The sequence below is a fragment of the Ursus americanus genome, chromosome 3 (genome assembly GCF_024610735.1).
Source record: "Ursus americanus isolate L20-20 chromosome 3, mUrsAme1.1.p, whole genome shotgun sequence".
Taxonomy (NCBI): Eukaryota; Metazoa; Chordata; class Mammalia; order Carnivora; family Ursidae; genus Ursus; species Ursus americanus.
The window spans coordinates 89,813,037-89,832,836 of record NC_142129.1 but is presented as its reverse complement, the minus strand read 5'-3'; the positions used below and the strand labels follow the sequence as shown (position 1 = coordinate 89,832,836).

Below are 19,800 nucleotides of genomic sequence, written 5' to 3'. Positions count from 1 at the left end.
CTTTTAGTACCTTCTTTTTCCTGATTATTTTCTTACTTCTATGGCTATTTTCTCAGTGCTCTCTTAAGATTCCTCTTCTTCACTAAGTTCATCCACCCACAAGAGTCTAATTATGCTATGAATGGTTTAAATTATCACCTAAACATTGATTACCTCACAAAGTTATCCTCCCGGCTCCCAATAATCCTATATGCAACTTCAACACAATACAGATAAAACGATTAAGCTTCCTCTCCAAATCCATCCTTTTTCTTCTTAAAGATACCCTATTCTCAGGCAAGGGCAGATTCCAAAATTCTGAAATAGCAAAGATCCAGAAATCCTTCTATATTCCACATGGTCCCTTTCTTCTTCCATATCCAACTGATGTCCAAGTCCAGCTATTTTTAACATCTTAAGCATCTCGACAGTTTTCCAGGCTCTTTGTCCCCAAAGCTATTCTTTCTCATTAGGTCCTATATCATCTCTCACTTGGCCCAGTTCAACAGTCTCCTCTCTGTGTTTCCCACCTCCAATCTCTATCCTTTCCAGTTTATTCTCCCTACCACCACCTGAATCTTTCAGTTACCCCTCTACCAAAGCTCTTGACAACCTTGCACTGCATACAAAGACCTTGTCCAGCCAGCCCACAACATATCAGGCATAGAAAGCTGCTCTCACATTCCTCTCTTCACCTCTTTTATCTAGCTAAGTACAGGGATACTTCATATCATAGCACAATGTCTACCACACCTCTATCAAGCCTTCCCTCATTATGAAAGCTGGAGATGTTCCTCGTCCTATGATCCTACTACACTTTGTTCATACCTCATTAGAATAATAATTACATAATCTGTCTTTCCCAACTAGACTGAGATCAGTGTATCTCCATAGCCCTGACTAGCACAATCCTGGCAAAGGCAGATACTCAATAAATATTTGTAGAATTAAGGACACTGGTGAGAGTATCTCTGCTGAACAGAATTCACTTTCCTTAGCCTAATATTAAGGTGCTGCATGATCTTCCTGGTTCTAACTGACCTTTCCTTACCAAGTTCTGATTCTGTCTAACACTACCATGCCTTGACTCCCACAAACTCACTTACTGAAAATATTCTCTTCCCGCCATCTTCTATTGAAGTCTCATCCATCTTTCAAGAATGTAGTTCAAGAGTTCTTACTTACTCATAAAGCCTTACCACCACCTCCAAGAAGGCTCTCCCTTTCTGTGAACCCCCACTGGGCTTTATCTGCATCTTTCTTAAGATCTAACTATTCATAACTTTGCATTTTAGATATTTACCACATTGTCTATTAGACTATATCCTCTTTGAGGAGCAGAAACTAGGTCTAACTCACTTTTTTATCTATCCACAGCCCTTAGCATAACACCATACAGACAGTAGTCTTTTACTGAGTAAACAAACATACAGTAAACCTCACAGTTTACAAAACACTTTTATAGACATTTTTCATTTGACTTGTTCTTCATAGCAACAAGGTATACAGAAAGGAGATGAGGGAACTAAGAAGAGAGTTAAGAAATTTATTTAGAGTTCAAGAGCTATAAAGAGATAGAGTCAATATGAAAACCAAGTCTTCCAATTCAAAGCCAGGCACTATTTTTTTGCTACCACATCAAATTATATCCTTCCCCTCCATTTATTTAATTCTTATCTGTCTTTAAGGATCAAGTTAAAGTCCCATCTCCTCTATAAACTCCCCATTTGCTAAAATCCCATAACGCTTGTGACATACTGCTTTGTATTTTATGTCTTTGTCTTTTAAAAACATAAATTGGATTATGCTATACCTTTGCCTAAAACTCTCCAATGGCTTCTCACTGCATTTAGAATAAAAATAAAAATCTTTATTGTGATCTGCAAGACCCAAACTGCCTCTCATCTTTATCCCTCCTTCACTCACTAGGCTCTAGCCACACTAGCCTCTTTTCTAGTTCTTCAAAAAGTTATGCTTCTTTCCTGACTTGATGTCTTAGCAATTGTTTTCTCTTTCTGGGATGCTTAGATCATCACATAGCTGCTCTTTCTTGTCACTCAGGGGTCTATTTATTTATCAACCCCATAGTGAGGCTCTCCCTCATCAGAAAGGTAAATGAACACATCATACACCCCTCTCTTCCCACCACTGTCTTGTTCATCACTATATCCCCAGTGCCTAGATCAAAAGATATTTATTGAATTGATGAACAAAAGAACAAAGAACATGTTATTAACTACTTTTCTAAATGCTGTCTGCAAATACTAGCAGAGTGCTTTGTATAACTGCTATCCAGCTAATTAACTGATAGGCATAGGTCCACTGAAAAATTCTACTTAAACTAAAAAGACTTAGGAGACAAAATAACCCTTAGCTAATTAGCTTCTTCATATAAACATTAAGATGAATTTATTATTTTTATTAACAATCAAACATTTTACATCCTTATCCCACAGGGATTTAATGACTGAAACTAGTTTTTCTATTGTAAAACTATCTTCATTTCTTATTTTTAATAACTAGAGGGTCCTCTTGTTTAGAAAAATACATAGTCACAGAAGAAACACAAATGGCCAGTAAAGAAATTTAAATGCTCCCTTCTCTATTGTAACCAGAAAAGGCAAAATAAAAGGATGGTAATAAATTTGTATCCATCATAAGGGCAAAAATAGGAATTTTGAAAATATCAATTATTCATAAGAATGCACAAAAATGGTCACTTACATAAATTATCAGAGGGAATATAAAATTACACTTTTTTTTTTTTAAGATTTTATTTATTTATTTGACAGAGAGACAGCCAGCGAGAGAGGGAACACAAGCAGGGGGAGTGGGAGAGGAAGAAACAGGCTCACAGCGGAAGAGCCCGATGTGGGACTCGATCCCACAACGCCGGGATCACGCCCTGAGCCGAAGGCAGACGCTCAACCGCCGTGCCACCCAGGTGCCCTACACCGACTTTTAAAAAGGAAATTTGGCAATATCTATCAAATGCTTTTGATCTGCAATTTCACCTATAAGCACATATCCGACAAAAACACTTCCATATGTTGTCAAAAAGTTACTACACAGATATTCTTTAAAGGACTGGCTGTAATACAGAAAAAATGAAAAAACAGTGCCCAACATCTGATAGTTAAAAACATCTGAAACATTTCATAATTATAATTCTATGTAGTCATTTGGAAAGATCTTCAAATCCTACTGCTAAACAAAAAAAGCATGTAAAAAAATTTATGGCATAGTAATATTCTTAATGTTTATGTGTATGTATGTATGTTTGTATATAAGCACATACACAGAAAAAGGATAAACACCAACTACTGACATGGTAATATACTTGAAAAGGAATAGGAATGAAAAGGACATAAAGGGTAGTTTTCACATCTTGCTGTGTATGCTTCTGTACTGTTTTCAAGCATCTTGCATATAACCTTTAAATACAGAGTATGGGTTTAAAAAAACGTAACACAATTTTTCATTGTAGAGAACTCAAAAATACAGTAAAGTTTAAAAATAAACACTAACAGAACTTGCCTATGGTTCTGTCGTAGCCTGTATGTCCCTGATTACTACTCTGTTATTCCCAAATAAATCCACTTTTGCTAGTAAAAATAAATAAATTAAAAAAAAAAAAAAAAACCACCACCAGGGGCTCCTGGCTGGCTCAGTCAGTAGAGCATGCAACTCTTGATCCTGGGTTCATGAGTTCAAGCTCCACGTTGGGCACAGAGATTACTTAAAAAAAAAAAAAAAAAAAAAAAACACAAAAACCCAAAACATCAATATAATACTCAAAACTCATCAAAAAAATAAACACCAACAGAAAAGTTTAAAGATGAACACCAGAAATTACAACAAACCAAAATGTATGGTACGAAGAAATCTTACTTTTTAAAATAAAAATAAAAAAGGTTGTACAAATTTATTCTTACTCCAGTATATCAACTGCTAACCTTAAAAAATTAAATTTAGAATATCATGAGTACTTAAGTAACACTAATTTAAAAAATACTATAAACATGAATGCATATAGGGACGCCTAGGTAGTGCAGTCGTTAAGTGTCTGCCTTCGGCTCAGGGTGTGATCCCGGCGTTCTGGGATCGAGTCCCACATCGGGCTCCTCCGCTGGGAGCCTGCTTCTTCCTCTCCCACTCCCCTGCTGTGTTCCCTCTCTCGCTGGCTGTCTCTCTGTCACATAAATAAAATCTTTAAAAAAAAATGAATGCATATAGTTTTCATAATAAAACACTTTTCAAATGTTTCTTCATGCATATTGAGGAAATCAATATAGCTAATCATTACACAAACTACAAAATACATTCTCCTCTTTTCCTAGACCCTAGCACAGTAATGAATAATTACACCAGTTCATGTATTAGGGTCAACCAAAACATCTAGAGGGTTTTTTTTGATACCAAAAATTAGACCCTGATTGGAAATCATTTTAAACCAAAATAAAAGTAGGCATTTATAAAAAAAATTCACAGCCAACATCATTCTGTGGAAAAAAAACTAAAATGCTTTCCCTATAGGACCAGGATCAAAACAAGGAAGTCTAAGTTTGCCACCTCTAATCAACACTGTACTTGAGATTCTAGCCACTGCAATTAGGCAAGAAAAAATAAATAAAAGGAATCCAGATGGAGTGGGGGGGAGGGAAGAAGTAAAACTATTTGCAGATGACATAATCTTGTACATAGAAAATCCTAAGAAATCAACTAAAAACTACTAGAACTAATAAACAAGTAAGCAAGATGGCAGGATACATGATCAATGTAGAAAAATCTATTGCAGTTCCATACACTAGCAATGGACAATTAAATGAAATTACAAAAACAATTCCCATTACAAGAGCCTTAAAATGTATACTTAGTAATAAATCTAACCAAAAAAAGTTCAAGGACTGTACCCTGAAAACTTCAAATTACCAATGAAAATATTGAGGGAGCATAAATAAATGGAAAGACATTTAATATTCATGTATTTGATGACTTAATCATTAAGACGGCAATACTCCCAAATTGATCTCCAGATTTAGTACAATCCCAGTGAAAATCCAAGCTGCCTTTTTTGCACAATTTGGCAAGCTGATCCTAAAATTCATGTAGAAATCCAAAGGACCCCTCACCCCCTCCATAAAGAAAGGGGGGGGGATCAAAGCAATATAAAAGAACAAAGTTGAAAGACTTGCACTTCCTGATTTCAAAAACTAACACAAAATTAGAATAATCAAGACTGTATGGTACTGGCGTAAGATGAACATGTAAATCAATGGACTAGAACTGACAGTCCAGAAATAAGCCCTCACATTTATGGTCAATGCGTTTTAAAAAGAATGCCAATACAATTCGATGGAGAAAGAATAGGTTTTTTTTAACAAATGATGTTGGCATAAATGGCTTTCCATGCAAAAGAATGAAGTTGGACTACTTTCTCTTGCCATACACAAAAATTAACTTAAAATAGATCAAGGACCAAAATGTAAAAGCTAAAACTATAAAACTCTTAGAAGAAAACATAGGAATAAATCTTTGTGATGTTCGATTAGGCAGAGTCTTCTTCGATATGATATCAAAGCACAAGCAACAAAAGAAAAAATAAAGTGGACTTCATCAAAATTAAAAATTTCTGTGCATTAATGGATGTCAACAAAGAGATACAATGGGAAAAATTTTTGCAAGTCATCTATCTGTACCATAATTTAACTGCTTCCCTAGTCACTGTATTTAGGTTGTTCCCAGATTTTTTCTTTAACTAGGTTGACATCATTCCTCTGATTTTACAAGCAGAAAGACCAGAGTTCAAAAAGGATAAGTGAATTGCTTAATAGTGCTCTGGTATGAATGCACCAGAATTCATACCTAAATCCACATCTGTATAATTTCTAGTCTTTGCTTTTTCCTTTATTTTTTTTTTTTTAAGATTTTATTTATTTGACAGAGATAGAGACAGCCAGCGAGAGAGGGAACACAAGCAGGGGGAGTGGGAGAGGAAGAAGCAGGCTCATAGCAGAGGAGCCTGATGTGGGGCTCGATCCCGTAACGCCAGGATCACGCCCTGAGCCGAAGGCAGGCGCTTAACCACTGTGCCACCCAGGCGCCCCCTGCTTTTTCCTTTAGAGCGGATATTTACCCAGTCAACCCAAGAGAGAAGATCTGCCAACTAGATAGGAGTCTTTTGGTTGTTCTGTAAACACTTCACCCTAAAAATTCTTTCCTTTTTTTCTTCTTATGGGTCCAAAGACAATGACTCAAAAGCTAAGTGACTTGTCCAAAGTTTACACTGTTAGAATGACCTAAGTGGTTACAAACAAGTTACCTAGGTTAGAGTCTATTTTTGCACTAAGTTAAAACTGACTCTCCCAAATATAAGAGTTCTTCTTTCTAGAAGAAATGTCACAGGCATATTAGTACCCAAAATATATAAAGAACTCTAGAGATTCAACAAGAAGAAATCCCAATTTTAAAATAGGTGAAGGATTTGAATAAACATTTTCCAAAAAAAGATATATAAATGTCTAATAAACATATGAAAAGATGCTCAATATCATTAGTCACTAGGGAAATGCAAATCAAAAGTACAAGGAGATATCAGAACAAGTATAATAAAGAAGACATTGTCAAGGATATGGAGAAACTGAAACCCTCATATATTGCTGGTTGGTATATAAAAGTGATACAGCCACTGAGGAAAATAGGTTGGCAATTCCTTAAAATGTTAAACACAGAATTACCATATGACCCAGAAATTCCACTCATATATACCCAAGAGAAATATACACCCAAGAGAAATATACATATATATATATATATGTATATGCAAGAGAAATAAAAACATATCTCATGAAAAAAAACTCATGCAAAAACTAAACGTAAGTGTTCATGGAAGCATAATTCGCAACAGTCAAAAACTGAAAACAACTGAAACGTCCATCAGCTGAAAATAAAATGTGGAATATTCATACAATGGAATACTAGCTATTTTGCCATAAAAAGAAATAACTGATGACACATGCTACAACGTAGATTAACCTTAAAAACAGTATGCTTAAATGAATTTAGTCAGCCATAAAAAACCATGAATCATATGATCCCATTTATATGAAATGTCCAAAATAGGCAAATCCAGAGAGATAGAAAGTAGACTGGTGGTTGCCAGAAACGTGCAGAGGTGAGAATGGGGACTGACTACTAACAGGCACTGAGTTTCTTTTTGAGGTGATTAAAATGTTCTAAAATTAATCATAATGGCTGCACAACCCTGAATATACTAAAGGCTACTGACTGTACCAGTTAAAATTAAATGGCATGGTAGGTGAATTATATCTCAAAAAAGATGTTACTTTAAAAACTAGAAAAATTAAGTAACATAAAACTGAAATGCTTGTGTTTATTTCCTTTATATTCCTTGCAAAACACTAAAAGTTAAGGAAATAAAAGAGTCATGACTGACTTTTTGCAGATTCTCTCAGGCAAACAAGTTCTAGTCCACTGAGCACATGAACTGTATTTGTCTTCAGGTATCACTGAACCATGCCCTGATACGTGCTTTTGAAGAGAGAAAAAGGAAAGATGGTAAAAAGAGTACAGGAAAGGCTTAATACTTTATCTGCACCAAAGCACATTGTTTTGATTGGTCCAGCTCCAGTCATTACAAATGTATTCATAAGCCAATACTAGACCCTATTAATATCAGAAGTTTTTTCCCCAAAGTCTAAGGTGCTAGACATTTTCTTATACAAATTTATTTAACACCATTTGTTGGGTATCTATTTCCTATCACATGCTGCGGTAAGTGCTTAAGAGACCCTAAGATTAAAAAAGAACCCCATGGGACTTACAATCCAGTGGATGAAGCAAAAACAAAATATTATGTAAATTCTCGTCAAACTACACAAGCCAGAAGCAGAATAAATCTAAGTACTAAAGAGGGGAAAAAAGTCTATGTAGAATTCCATACCCAGCAAAAATATCTTCCAAAATGGAGACTTTTTCAGACCAATAAAACAGCAGAGCTACATTATAAGAAATGTTGAAAGCCACTTCTCTCACTAGAGGAAAATACTACATCAAAACTTGGATCTACATAAAGGAATGAGAAGTGTTTGAAAAGGTAGAAATTAAAGCAGATATAAATGATCTTTTTCATTTTTAAATTTCATGTCTATAAATAACATACATAAGTCATATATAAATATACATATATACATATAGAAATTAGACATATGACAAAACGGTACATAAGAAAAAATGTAAGCATACTCTTGTCATATGATAAGATCTTGACTGTGATAAATTAAAGATGTATATTATAAAACCAAAACGGAAATCTTTGTGACCATGAGTTAGTCTTATTTTGGGGTGGCACAAAATACACGAATCATAAAGGAAAACAAGTGCTATACTGGACTTCATCAAATTCTGCTCTTCAAAATTACTGTTAAGTAAAGGCAAGCCACAGAATGAGAAGAATCATTTGCAAAATATTTGTATCGGACAAAGAACTTGTATCTAGAATATGTACAGAACCCTTAAAATTCAATAAAACAACCCAATTCATAAAGCATATGGACAAAACATTTTAAGACACTTCACAAAAGATATGAAGAGCAAATAAGCATATGGAAAGATGCTTAACATTATCAGTCATTAGGCATTTGCAAATAAAACAACAATGACGTACCACTATACATCCACCAGAACAGCTAAGAACAAAGACTGACAAAAACTGAAGTCTTAGTTAGGATGTGACGCTATTGGAACGCTCATAGACTGTTGACTAGAATGCAAAATGGTACTATTTTGGAAAACAGGCTGCTTATAAAGCCAAAAATTCACTTACAACACAGCAATCCCCCTCCTAATTTACTCATGAGAAATAAAAACAAAAGAACTATATTCAAATATTCACAGCAGATTCGAATGTAATAGCCCAAAACTGGAAACAACTCAAATGCTCATCAATGGGGTAATGACAAGCAAATCACCGTATATCCATGGACTGTATAAGGAAATGGAATACTACTTGGCAATAAAAAGGATGAAACCACTCAAGCATGCAATAACATCAATGAATCTAAGTGAAGAGCACACACCAAAGATTACATACCATATAATTCTATTGATATGAAGTTTAAGAAAGGTAAAACTAATGTGACAGAAAGCAGAGTAGCAGTTGCCAAGGACCACAGGTACAGTAGGGGACAAACTACAAAGGGGCCACAGGAAACTTTTTGGGGTAATGTAAATGTTCTTTATCATGATTGTGGTGGTGGTTACACAAGCATATCTGTTTGTCAAAAGCTATTTACATGTATACTTAAAATTGGTAAATTATACTTTAATAAAACTGTTTTAAATGAATGAATGAAACATGTCAATATACCGGGGGGAGGGGGGAGAGACAACTCAAATTAATGCAAGTCTGAATATGAGAAATCATTTCTGGATGAGATGAATGAAGATGAAACCTCAAATATGGCTGGAAGAATGGCCAAGTAGGATTAGCCAGTTGAGAGAAGGGCATAAACTAAAGTGTAGGGCACCTGCAATTCCACGTTTTTAAAATAAAGGTGTCCAGTTTGCACTGTGATCAGCATATATACTGAGAATTAAGGGTACTTTGGGTCCGTCTCAGGTAAGGAATCTTAAGTGCCCAGCTCAAGAATTTGATTCTTTCAGTAAGTTTCATAGAAAAATGATAGAATCAAAGTGGTATCTTAAAATTAATTTGAATGCAGAAAACAAGAGAGGCTTGAAGAGGAAAAACCCAAAGCAATCAGACCCAACAATAAAAATGTAAACAAAGGAGTTTCAAACTAAGTAAGAATAAAGACCACTGCAAAAGGACCAATAGAACAAGCAATTGACAAGAACCGGGGAAGGAGAAGAGATAAGTATTACTGAAGTTTTGGCACTGGGTGCCTGGGAGCAACTACTGTCACTTAAAACACATGAACATAGGCACAAGTCAACAGTTCTTAAAACATTTGGGGGTGCCTGGGTGGCTCAGTCAGCTAAGCGTCTGCCTTCGGCTCAGGTCATGATCTGAGGGTCCTGGAATGGAGCCCTGCATTAGGCTCCCTGCTCAGCAGGGAGTCTGCTTCTCCCCCTCCCTCCCTCTCAAGTAAATAAATAAAAAAATCTTTAAAAACAAAATAAAATAAAAAAAACAAACATTAACATAAACAATGTTAAAAAACAAAAGACAAACTCATGAAAAATATTTGTTATGCCACAAAAACAGTTAATACCTCTAACAGAAAGCTCTTATAAATTAATAACAGAAATGAATCAAGAAGTTAAAACATTCAATAAACAAATTAAAATAAATTCAGTCTTAAATTAAAGAAATGCAAATGAAAAATATGGCATATTTGACAACTCTAAGTGATAGTGGGACTGAGGAAATGAGCACTGGCACATTGTTGGGAAAAAAAAATTGGTAAAAGCTTTCTGAAGGGCAATATGACAATGTATCAAAATTACAAATGTGTATACCATTTTTGACCCAACAATTTTACCTCCAAGAAATCCAATATATAGGAGATAATGGGACAAATGTGCACAGCAACTAATTGCAACAGATACATACACATCTCAAAAATTTTCAAAATAAAAAACTAAGAATCTAGTAAAATGGACTTAGCCAAACAAGTTACAGTACATGCATATAACAAACTACCAGAAGCCAGCAAGAAGAATGTATTACAGAGCACTGCATCCAAAGCAGCACTGTAATATGTTCCCATAATTCCTAAGATTCACATAAAATCTTTTGTCCCTATGCATATGTGCAGAAAGAAATCCAGAAGAACGTTATTCAAAACATCAAAGATGATCATCTCAGGTGGTTGGATTCAGGAGGACTTTTAATCTCTCACACTCTTCTGTACTAACTGAAAACTTCCACCTTGAGCCTACAGTATCTTTGTGAACAGATGAAAAATAATGAAAAGCAATATCGGAAAAAGAAATGACTCCAAGAAAGATGAAATAATTGATTTAATGTAAAATAAGTGTGGAGAGTCAATAAAATATCTCAGTGAAAGTACCCCTATGCAACTGAAAATGCAGAAACAGAAAAGTGGGGAGGCATGCAGCCCATTAACTACTTTCAGTTTTCAGTTCCTCTCACTACCTTTTTCATTTCCATTTTATAAATTCCAGTTTTTAAGAGAGCAAAGGGAAAAAAAGAGAGAGGGGGCACACCAAGAAACAGACTCTTAACTACAGAGAACAAGCATAATTACCAGAGGGAGGGGGGTCAGGGGATGGGTTAACAGGTGATTTGGGTTAAATAGGTGATGCGGATTGGAGCGCACTTGCTGTGATGAGCACTCGGTGTTGCAGGGCAGCACTGAATCACTATACTGTACACCTGAAACAATATTACACTGTATGTTAACTAATTGGAATTTAAATACAAACTAAAATAAATAAATAAATAAATAAATAAATAAATAAATAAATAAATAAATTCCAGTTTTTAATCCTCTAATCTACATTCATTTTGTTTTCCACATATACTAAGAAAACTAGATTCTCTCACAATTTAGATGTGTAGAAATTCAAGGAACAAAAATCACCGCAAAGAATACTTCTGATTCTAGCCTGATACTTTTGCTTCTAACATCCACTTTAAAGTTTATAAATATCTACCTATAAAACAAAGCCAAACAAAAACAAAAACAATAAAAATAAAAATTTAAGTGATATTCATAGAAAAGGTATAGAATAAGAGATTAAAATGATCTAAAATATGAGTATTAAGCAATATTAATTTTCAACTGATTTTTCTAGAAATAGCTATAATTTTTCAGAGTTAGGAAATAAAACTTGGTGTACGGTTTTTTCAAAAAATTTGCACCAAGAAAAACAGATCACTTATCTTGATTAGTACAGCAGAGTGCAAACATAAACACTAGGTCTGAATTTATTCTATTCACACTAAAAGTGACTCCCAGCATCCTCAACTCATTCCAGTAAAGCAGCAGCTGGAAAGGGGAGGTTCTTAAATTCTCTCCTTACAAAACAATCACTTCACCCATCCTAAAGTATATGTGAACCAAAACAGCAAGTAAGTTCAGAGATGCAACTGCAAACTGTGCAAAGTTGGTTCGCATTAATCTGTGAAGAAAAATACTATTTAAATTAATTCAACCATGAATAAATACACATTAAAATTTGTCCTCCGGGAGCTTACAGTCTAGTAGAGAAACTACAAATGTAGCCCGTCAAATAATCAGAATATTAAATAGAATTTTTTAAAGCTCTGTAACAAAGATAAAGCAAAGTACCATAGGAATATAAGAATGAACTTTTTCTACATGAATGGAGCAAGATCTCAAGATGGTTGAATTGGAGCTGGGTTTTGAATGCAAAGTCCGAAGCAGAAAAAAGGGGGGGAAAGGGCATTTTAAGGTAAAAGAACAGCAAGAGTAAAAATATAGAGAAATAAAAGTGCCCCTGAAAATAGAATTCTGATAGAATGGGGCCAGATCATAAAAGGCATTACCTGACAATGCATTGCCAAGTCTGGACTTAATTCTATACAATGGAAGTAACACAATCTGACCAAGACTTTAAGAAAATTCTCCTGAAAAAGAATGAATTGGCAAGAAAGGAATGGAAGAACGGGGAAGAAAAGAATGGTAATAGGAAGTCTGATTAAAAACAAAGGCCTGAACTGAGGTGCTGAAAATGGAAATGGGATAAATATTAGTGTTAGAACAAATACATGATAAAGACTATGTAGATGTAAATGTTGGGTAAAGTTTGGTCAGAGAAGGAGCAAACCACAAGGCCAGCTAGAGAATAAGTGATTACAGGTTTGGAGACTTAAGACTTCACCTAAATTTCTACTCCTTCTGAGTGTTTCTGCATTTATTCTAGTATCCTATATATCTGATATTTTTTAAAAGCATTTTAAGTATTACATTCATCTAAGGATATTCATGATTTATTTCTATTAAGTACAAAGCAAATCAGTATCATTTTATGAGTTAACAGGAGCTTTTTCATTATTCTGAACTGTCATTTTACATATTTGTGAAAAAAGTTTTTTAGGAAAATTACACTAAATTAACCATGATAGAGGTACCCCATATCATACACAAGTAAATACTAGTAACTTCACTTATTCACAACTACTGGTCCACCCATCTTTAGATTCCCAGGGTCATTATACTATTCCATAATGGAGGCTTCTGCTGCTCCTCAGCGGAATAGAACCTCCACAAGTTCAGAGAGAACCAATTAACAGTATATTTAACAATTTATTATCCTGACTGTAACTGATCTGACTTGAGTGACTTCAGATCAAGATATCCCATTGCAAAAAAACCTGTCAATAACTAAGTATAATTAAAGTCTTCAAGGAATGTTTTTAGACTCATATTCATAAAAGCTACAAGTTAATGAGACAAAAGAATCTCTTTGTTTTTTACAATCCTGAAAATGCTGCAAAGAACGGCTGGGGAAAAGAAATCAATACATAAATACTCAAACAGGAGATGAATTTTAGCAAACAGATCACTGCATGAGGGGGTCAGCTCACGACATGCTATGACAGTATCAATACCTAATATCAAGAGCATGTTACTTCGGTCAGCCCAGGGTTTGAATCCAAACTGACCCTGGAACAAATCACATAACTTTTTAGAGCTTCAGCTTCCCAATCTATCAATAGAAATGCAGGGGGTGAATGTATGTTGTTAAGTATTTATCAATGCCTGGCACATAGTAAAACCCAATGTCAGTAACATTCCCTCCCTTTAAAAACAGCTCTACTACACTCTCACATTGTAGGGTCAATCGGCAATATTATGTGACTTCCCAGACCCCAACAGTCAAAGAGTAAAGAAAATAAGGTAAACGGGTTATACAGAAGAAATGTAAAACTAAGGAGGGACTGATGAAAAGAAAAGCATGAACAGAAGACTGAAGATTCAGACGAAGGCCTAGAACAGACAGTGATTAAAAGTCCATAGAATGGAGAGGATTTAGTCTAGGAATTAACACCAAGAAAAATCATCATACTACGGTTTGAATACTATTTTCAATGTGCATGCATCTCCTTAAAATAGCTACGCTGACAATTCATTAATACATAAGGTCCATTTGGGCGAGTAAAAGATCATAGTGCTCTTTCTTATAGCATAACACATGGTCTCTATTAAATACTTATGCAATCCAGGCCCACAATATTTCATATGCTCAGTAAACTCCATCATCCCTTCATTCAACAATTATTAAGCGACAACTTGTGCCAAATTCTCCGTTGAACACTAGGAATACAATGGTGCGTTAAGACAGGATAGCTGCCTTCACAGAGCTCACAATCTAGCAGTCTATTCATTAAATAACATGGACTACTTAAGACATTACTAAATTCTAAAAGTAAGTAAAACTTTTTGCATTAAACTGGAAAAGTGAGTTCAATTAACTGTTCCTAAACAGTAATAACATATTCGCTGTATTTAAAAATCTTAAATTTTTCCAATCAACTATGTTAGGTGTAAATTCTGGGCCCCATATTTTAAGCAGGACAGTTGACAAACCAGGTATAATGTGAAAAATTTGAAAACCATACCTCATGACAAATGAAGTTTTTGGCCCAGAGAAGAAAAGACTCAGAAGACATGGCAAGTGTCTTATATTTTAAAGAGGTAGTAACACAAGTTTGCTCTGGTTAAACCTGAAGCAATGGGTAGAAAGTTATATGAAGGTAGATTTCTGTGTCAATGTGAAGAGTTCTAATAATTCAAACTATTCAATAATAATTCAACCACATTACATTTCCATAATAATCTATACTACTCCCATACTTTACAAAACATAAATTTTCACTTAATCCTTGAAATAATCCAAAAAAATAACTGTTTCCCTGTCATAGTTTAGGAAACTGAGTCTCCAAGGGAGGGTCTTGCTAAGATACTGAGCAAAGGAGGTCTGGAACTCAAGTCCCAAATCTAATGGAACAGGCTATCTCAAAGTAATGTCTTTCCACGTCTAGATGTATTTAGGCACACACCAAATGGACAGCTGCCTGGCATGTTGGCCAAGATGCTCTAAAGCTTCGTCCAAATCCGATCCTTTAGTAATACCGGTGGTCAGTATAAAAAACCATGAAAAGATTCAGTAATGAATGGTCCTCTAGAATGCAAGCTTCATGAGGGCAAAGGACCTCACCTTCCTTCACTGATCTATTCCAGTCCCTAGAACAGTTACTGGCATATGATATGCTGAGTAAGTATTTGGTAATACAAATAATACTAATCATACATATCACTACTACGTTATATATATGTATATATATATATGTGTGTACATATATATATATATATATACACACACACAACATAGCACTATTAAGGACAGGACCTTGCTGAAGTATCCAGCAACTAAAAATTCAGATAAACACACACTTGATTCTTAAAATTGCATCACACACTCAAAATTGCTATCTGAAGTCCTGAAACTTAACCTAATCAGTTTTCAAAAACAATGTCAATTGCAAAAAAACAAACAACAATAACAAAAATGCAAACCTTCTGGCAAACCTAAAATATTTTAATTAAAAGTAAAAGGCAAGGTCTTACAAGAAACTGCATTTGGTGAAATGAGTTTTCAGCATTGACAGACCTTTGCTTAAAGCATCAAGTAGCATTTTAAGTGTGCCTACACACTGTAAGAATAGAGATTTGTACAGCTGCTTTCACTTAAGGACAAACTCACACCCACATCTCTACTTGAATCCCGTCTTGACAAATATTTACTAGGCTGACACTTCAAAGTGACCTGCTAATTTTACAGGTATATGTACTGAGATTCAACGTAACTTCTACTTAGAGGTACTTGCATCCACTTGGCATTACTGAAAACTAAGACCAATAAGAAAAACACAACCAACGAAAACATCGTTGTTCAATACCCTAAACTCTAAGACCTAGAATTTCCAGACAGCTCAAGGAATAGAACCTGCGAATATTCAAAAGTTATTTTTAATTCATTTTGCTTAACAGGTATGCATAGATCAATGCTCACACTTTTTCTGAAGAATAGAATTATATAACAAGCAAGGTATAACAACTACAGAAAAGATTTACTCCAATTCCACTAGATTAAATTATACCTTTTAAAGGTTTCTAAACAAAGACCGTGATATTTAAAAATATAGCAAAATTTAAAGTAAACGTAAATAATAATTTAATATAATAGTAAACAGTGTAATACCGTGAGGATGTACTAGACCACTCACTTGGTTACACCAATTAATTATACGTTATTAGCAACTGGGTGTCATCACAAACCCACAGTGAAACGACAATCTTGTCATTTTTCCCTTGTTAACACTTAAAAAACCATTCCACGCAAGAATATCACAAAATGGGCATCTTCCTTATCTTGAGAATTTAGAACTATAAGTTTCCACATAAGCTTTTTTCACATATTAAAAGAATAAACTTTACAGAAAAGCTGCTTTTTCAAACGCTGTATTCATCACCTGCAACATTTGCAATCCACATCTAACTCTGACATCAGCAAGTGATTCCGATTCTCCTTTACAGTATGTGGATCCGTTCCTAAGTCTCCAAAGATGAAACCTCTTCAGAGAGCTTTCAAAATTATGACAAATTAAACCACCTCTAGGTTTACCCAAAGAAACTGCTGGAAATGCAAAGAGCAGTTGAGAGAAACCTGTTAGTATGTTAATGCAACAAGTTTACAACTTTGAACTCTTTCTTCGAAATTTTCCCTGCCGGAGCGAGGAGAACAACTCTGCTGGACCTGTTGCTTTGTCCCTCCAACTCACTAAAAGGTGTCATGGGCGCGCGAAAACGCCTCTCCCGCTTGAAGCCCGGTCTGAAGTTGGGTTTTCTAGCGCCGGTTGCAGACTTCGGCAGCTCTGAAGAGGCCAGTCACTACTTTCTCTGCCTCCTGGGGATCTGGCCAGCGCAGCAAAAGACGAACGCACAGGGGGGCGGACTCACCTGATCACGGGGCTGTAGGGGCTCCGGGAGCGGCGCCAGCTGCTGCTGCTGTAGGGGCTGGGGGACACGTCGCCGCCCCGCTCGTAGGAGCTGTGGCGACTGTAGCTGGGGGAGCGGCGGCGGCTGTAGGGGCTCGGGGAGCGCGGCAGCCGCCGAGAGTACGGGCTGCTGCCACCTCCTGCCGGGCTGGGGGACTTGCGGCTCCTCAGGCTCTGCGAGGCCCTGTGGGACACTGGGCTGTCGTCCCGACCTCCCAGCGGGCTCGGGGACCGCTGCCGCCGCCTGTAGGCCTTGGGCTCGCTCTTGTCCTCCCGGTAGGCCTTGGGCGGCTCCTTGTAGGCCGAAGGCGGCTCCTTGGACGACTTAGTCCGGCTCCGGTGGGCCTTCAGGTCTCGATCTTTGCGGCTACTGCTGCTGCTAGACGTGGCCGAGGCGCTTTTCCGGCGGCCGCCGCTGCTGCTGCTGCTGCCGCTCTTGGCGGCCTCGGCCCGCTCCTCGCCGCTGTGGCTGTGGCGGCTGCGGGACTTGGAGGCCTCGCTGCCGCCGCGCTGCCCGTCCCGCCGCCGGTGCTCGCGGTGGCGCTCCTTGCTGCGGCCGCTGCTGCTGCGGCGGTCCCGGCGGGGCCTGCGCTCCGACCCCTCCCCGCGCCGCTGGGTGCCGGAGGAGGAGGCCGGACTCCCGCCGCTGCCCCCCGTTCCCCCGGCAGCCGTCGCCGCCGTTGCCGCGCTGGCCCCCCCCAGCAGCAGCCCCTGCTCGGACTGGGAGCTCACATCTTCGTATTCCACCAGCGGGGTCACACCCCCGCCGCTACTAGCACCGCCACCGCCGTCCTGCTGCGGCTGGGGCAGCGAGAAGACCCGACGCTTCTCCGCCTCCTGCCCGGCGCGGGGCCCGCGGCGCCGCTTCTGCCGCCCTCCTGCGCGCCTCTTGCCTCTCGCCAGCCGCTTGACCTCCAGAGGGGGGCCCGGGCTGAAGCAAGAGGAGGAGGCCGCGGCGGCGGCGGCTGCGGCGGCGGCCGTGCCGGGAGCAGCCAGGAAGAGCAGAGGCGGCGGGGGCGGCGGCGGTTGCAGGAGCTGCGGCTGCAGGAGCGGCAACAGCAGCGGCGGCTGCTGAGGGGACAGGAATCGCCTCCGCTTGCGGCGTTCCTCCAACTTCTTCTCCGCCCAGCTCAGGCCCCCGCCTCCCCCCAGCGCCGTGTCCGAGCTGCTCGGCATCGCCTAGAGCCCGCCGCAGAGCGCGGCGCGGGTGCGGCCTCCTCCCGGGTCAGATCCTGGCCATCTCCCCCGCCGGAAACGGGAACTGCTGCGGCGGCGGAGGGACACCGAGCACCAGGGCCGGCCAGAAGACGCGCCACGATAATCCGGGTCAGGACTCGGGTCCCTGGGTTCCAGGTCACAGTCGGGTATGCAGCGGCCTCCGGGCCTGAGGGAAGCAGGAATCCGGGTGGCAGAGCTCGCGATCGTGCTCGTCGTCCTATTCTCAGCAGCAAAAACACCAGATGCGCCGGGCGCTGACCTGCGGGGGAGTCCGGAGTCCTCCAAGTGCCCCCGGGGGTGGGGGAGCGGCCTCGGCCGCGCTCTCGGCTCGGGCAGCGCAACGCGGAAGTACCACCTTCGTCTCCGTTTCACTCCATCGCACCCTGACGTTGGGTGCGAGTTCAGGGGAGGGGAGTGGGCGAGACAACAACACGCCTCCGCCGCCGCCTCCTCCGCGTCGACGTCTTCCTCCTGTGGTGGCGGCGACACACGGCGGGCGCCTCGGAAGTGGCCTGGGCCTGACAACAACTCCCGGCCTAGGGCCTCGCGCACTCTGCCGCCCGCAGGGACGGGCGGCGGGGCGGGGCGAGGCGGGGGCGACCGGGCTGCGGCTCACGGTTGGGGCAGCGAGTGTGCGGGGCTGGGCGGGGGGCTGTTTCCGGGGAGATAGGGGCGGGGGGGAAGTTTCTGAGCCTGTGGCGGTGGGTACGGGCCCTGACTTTCTTCTTCCTTCGCCGCCGCCGCGAATAGAGGTGGCGGAGCTCCCCTTTCCTCTGCTCCCCCCCCCCTCCACGAGGAGGCTCCTGGTGTGCGCGGCCGGCCCCGGCTCGCTCCTCCCCTTCCCTCTCCGATCCTCGTCAGGAGGAGGGAGGGCGACGGGACTTGCTGGTTGGGCCCTAACCTCCACAACCCCTCCTTCTCGCCTCGCTCTTTCGGCCTTTCCCCTCGGCCCTGACGCAAGGCCGGGGGCGCGCACGCACGTCACGCTCCGAGAAAGCCGAAGGTGAGTGGTGTTGGGGCAAAGGAGGCGGGAACAAAGTTGCCGCGCACCACCGTGCTCGCTCCCGCCAGAGACGGGCGTGCGGGCCGGAAGTGGCGTAACGTAGACACGGCTTCACTTCCGGTGAGGATGGGACTATGTGTGAAGAAGGGTTAAAGAAAGGAGAGGTTTCGTGCACCGCCCACTGCTGTCGCTTCAGTCTCTTCGCAGTGATGGCACGCCGGTCGTGCCTGTTGCGTCCAACGCGCAGTTGCACCGCCCGCCTGTTGAAAGGTCACGGCAACAGCAAGAATTTGGGGACTCATTAATAATGCCGTTAGGGGCCTTCTGGGCTGGGTAGTTACCCATCATGTGCCCTCTGCCAAACCCCGGGGAGAAGAGAGGGCACCCCGCAAAAGAAGGCGGAGGTGGCATTGGTTAAGCTGTCTTACCTACACTCAAGTTTGAGGCCCCATCTTAATCTAAAAACACACTTGGGAATCACAGTCTCGAGCTTTAGTAACACTGAAATTCACTTAAAAAAAAGAAAAAGCCTTTAATTCGGGGAGTAAATGAAACGTCAAAAAGG

General features: G+C 39.9%; 1 protein-coding gene across 3 annotated transcripts in view; it reads right to left on the bottom strand.

Annotated features, from left to right (window-relative positions):
* Positions 1-18,841, bottom strand: part of CDK13 (cyclin dependent kinase 13) — a 117,103-nt gene extending 98,262 nt beyond the window's left edge. The window contains exon 1 of one of the 3 annotated variants that reach the window (XM_087861202.1): positions 16,977-18,841. In XM_087861202.1, coding sequence (XP_087717328.1) covers positions 16,977-18,190 — 1,214 coding nt within the window. In that variant the 5' untranslated portion in view covers positions 18,191-18,841. The remainder of the gene's footprint in view (positions 1-16,976) is intronic. The other 2 variants (XM_045793501.2, XM_045793502.2) reach the window with 2 other exon arrangements.
* Between the last annotated feature and the right edge of the window lie 959 nt (positions 18,842-19,800).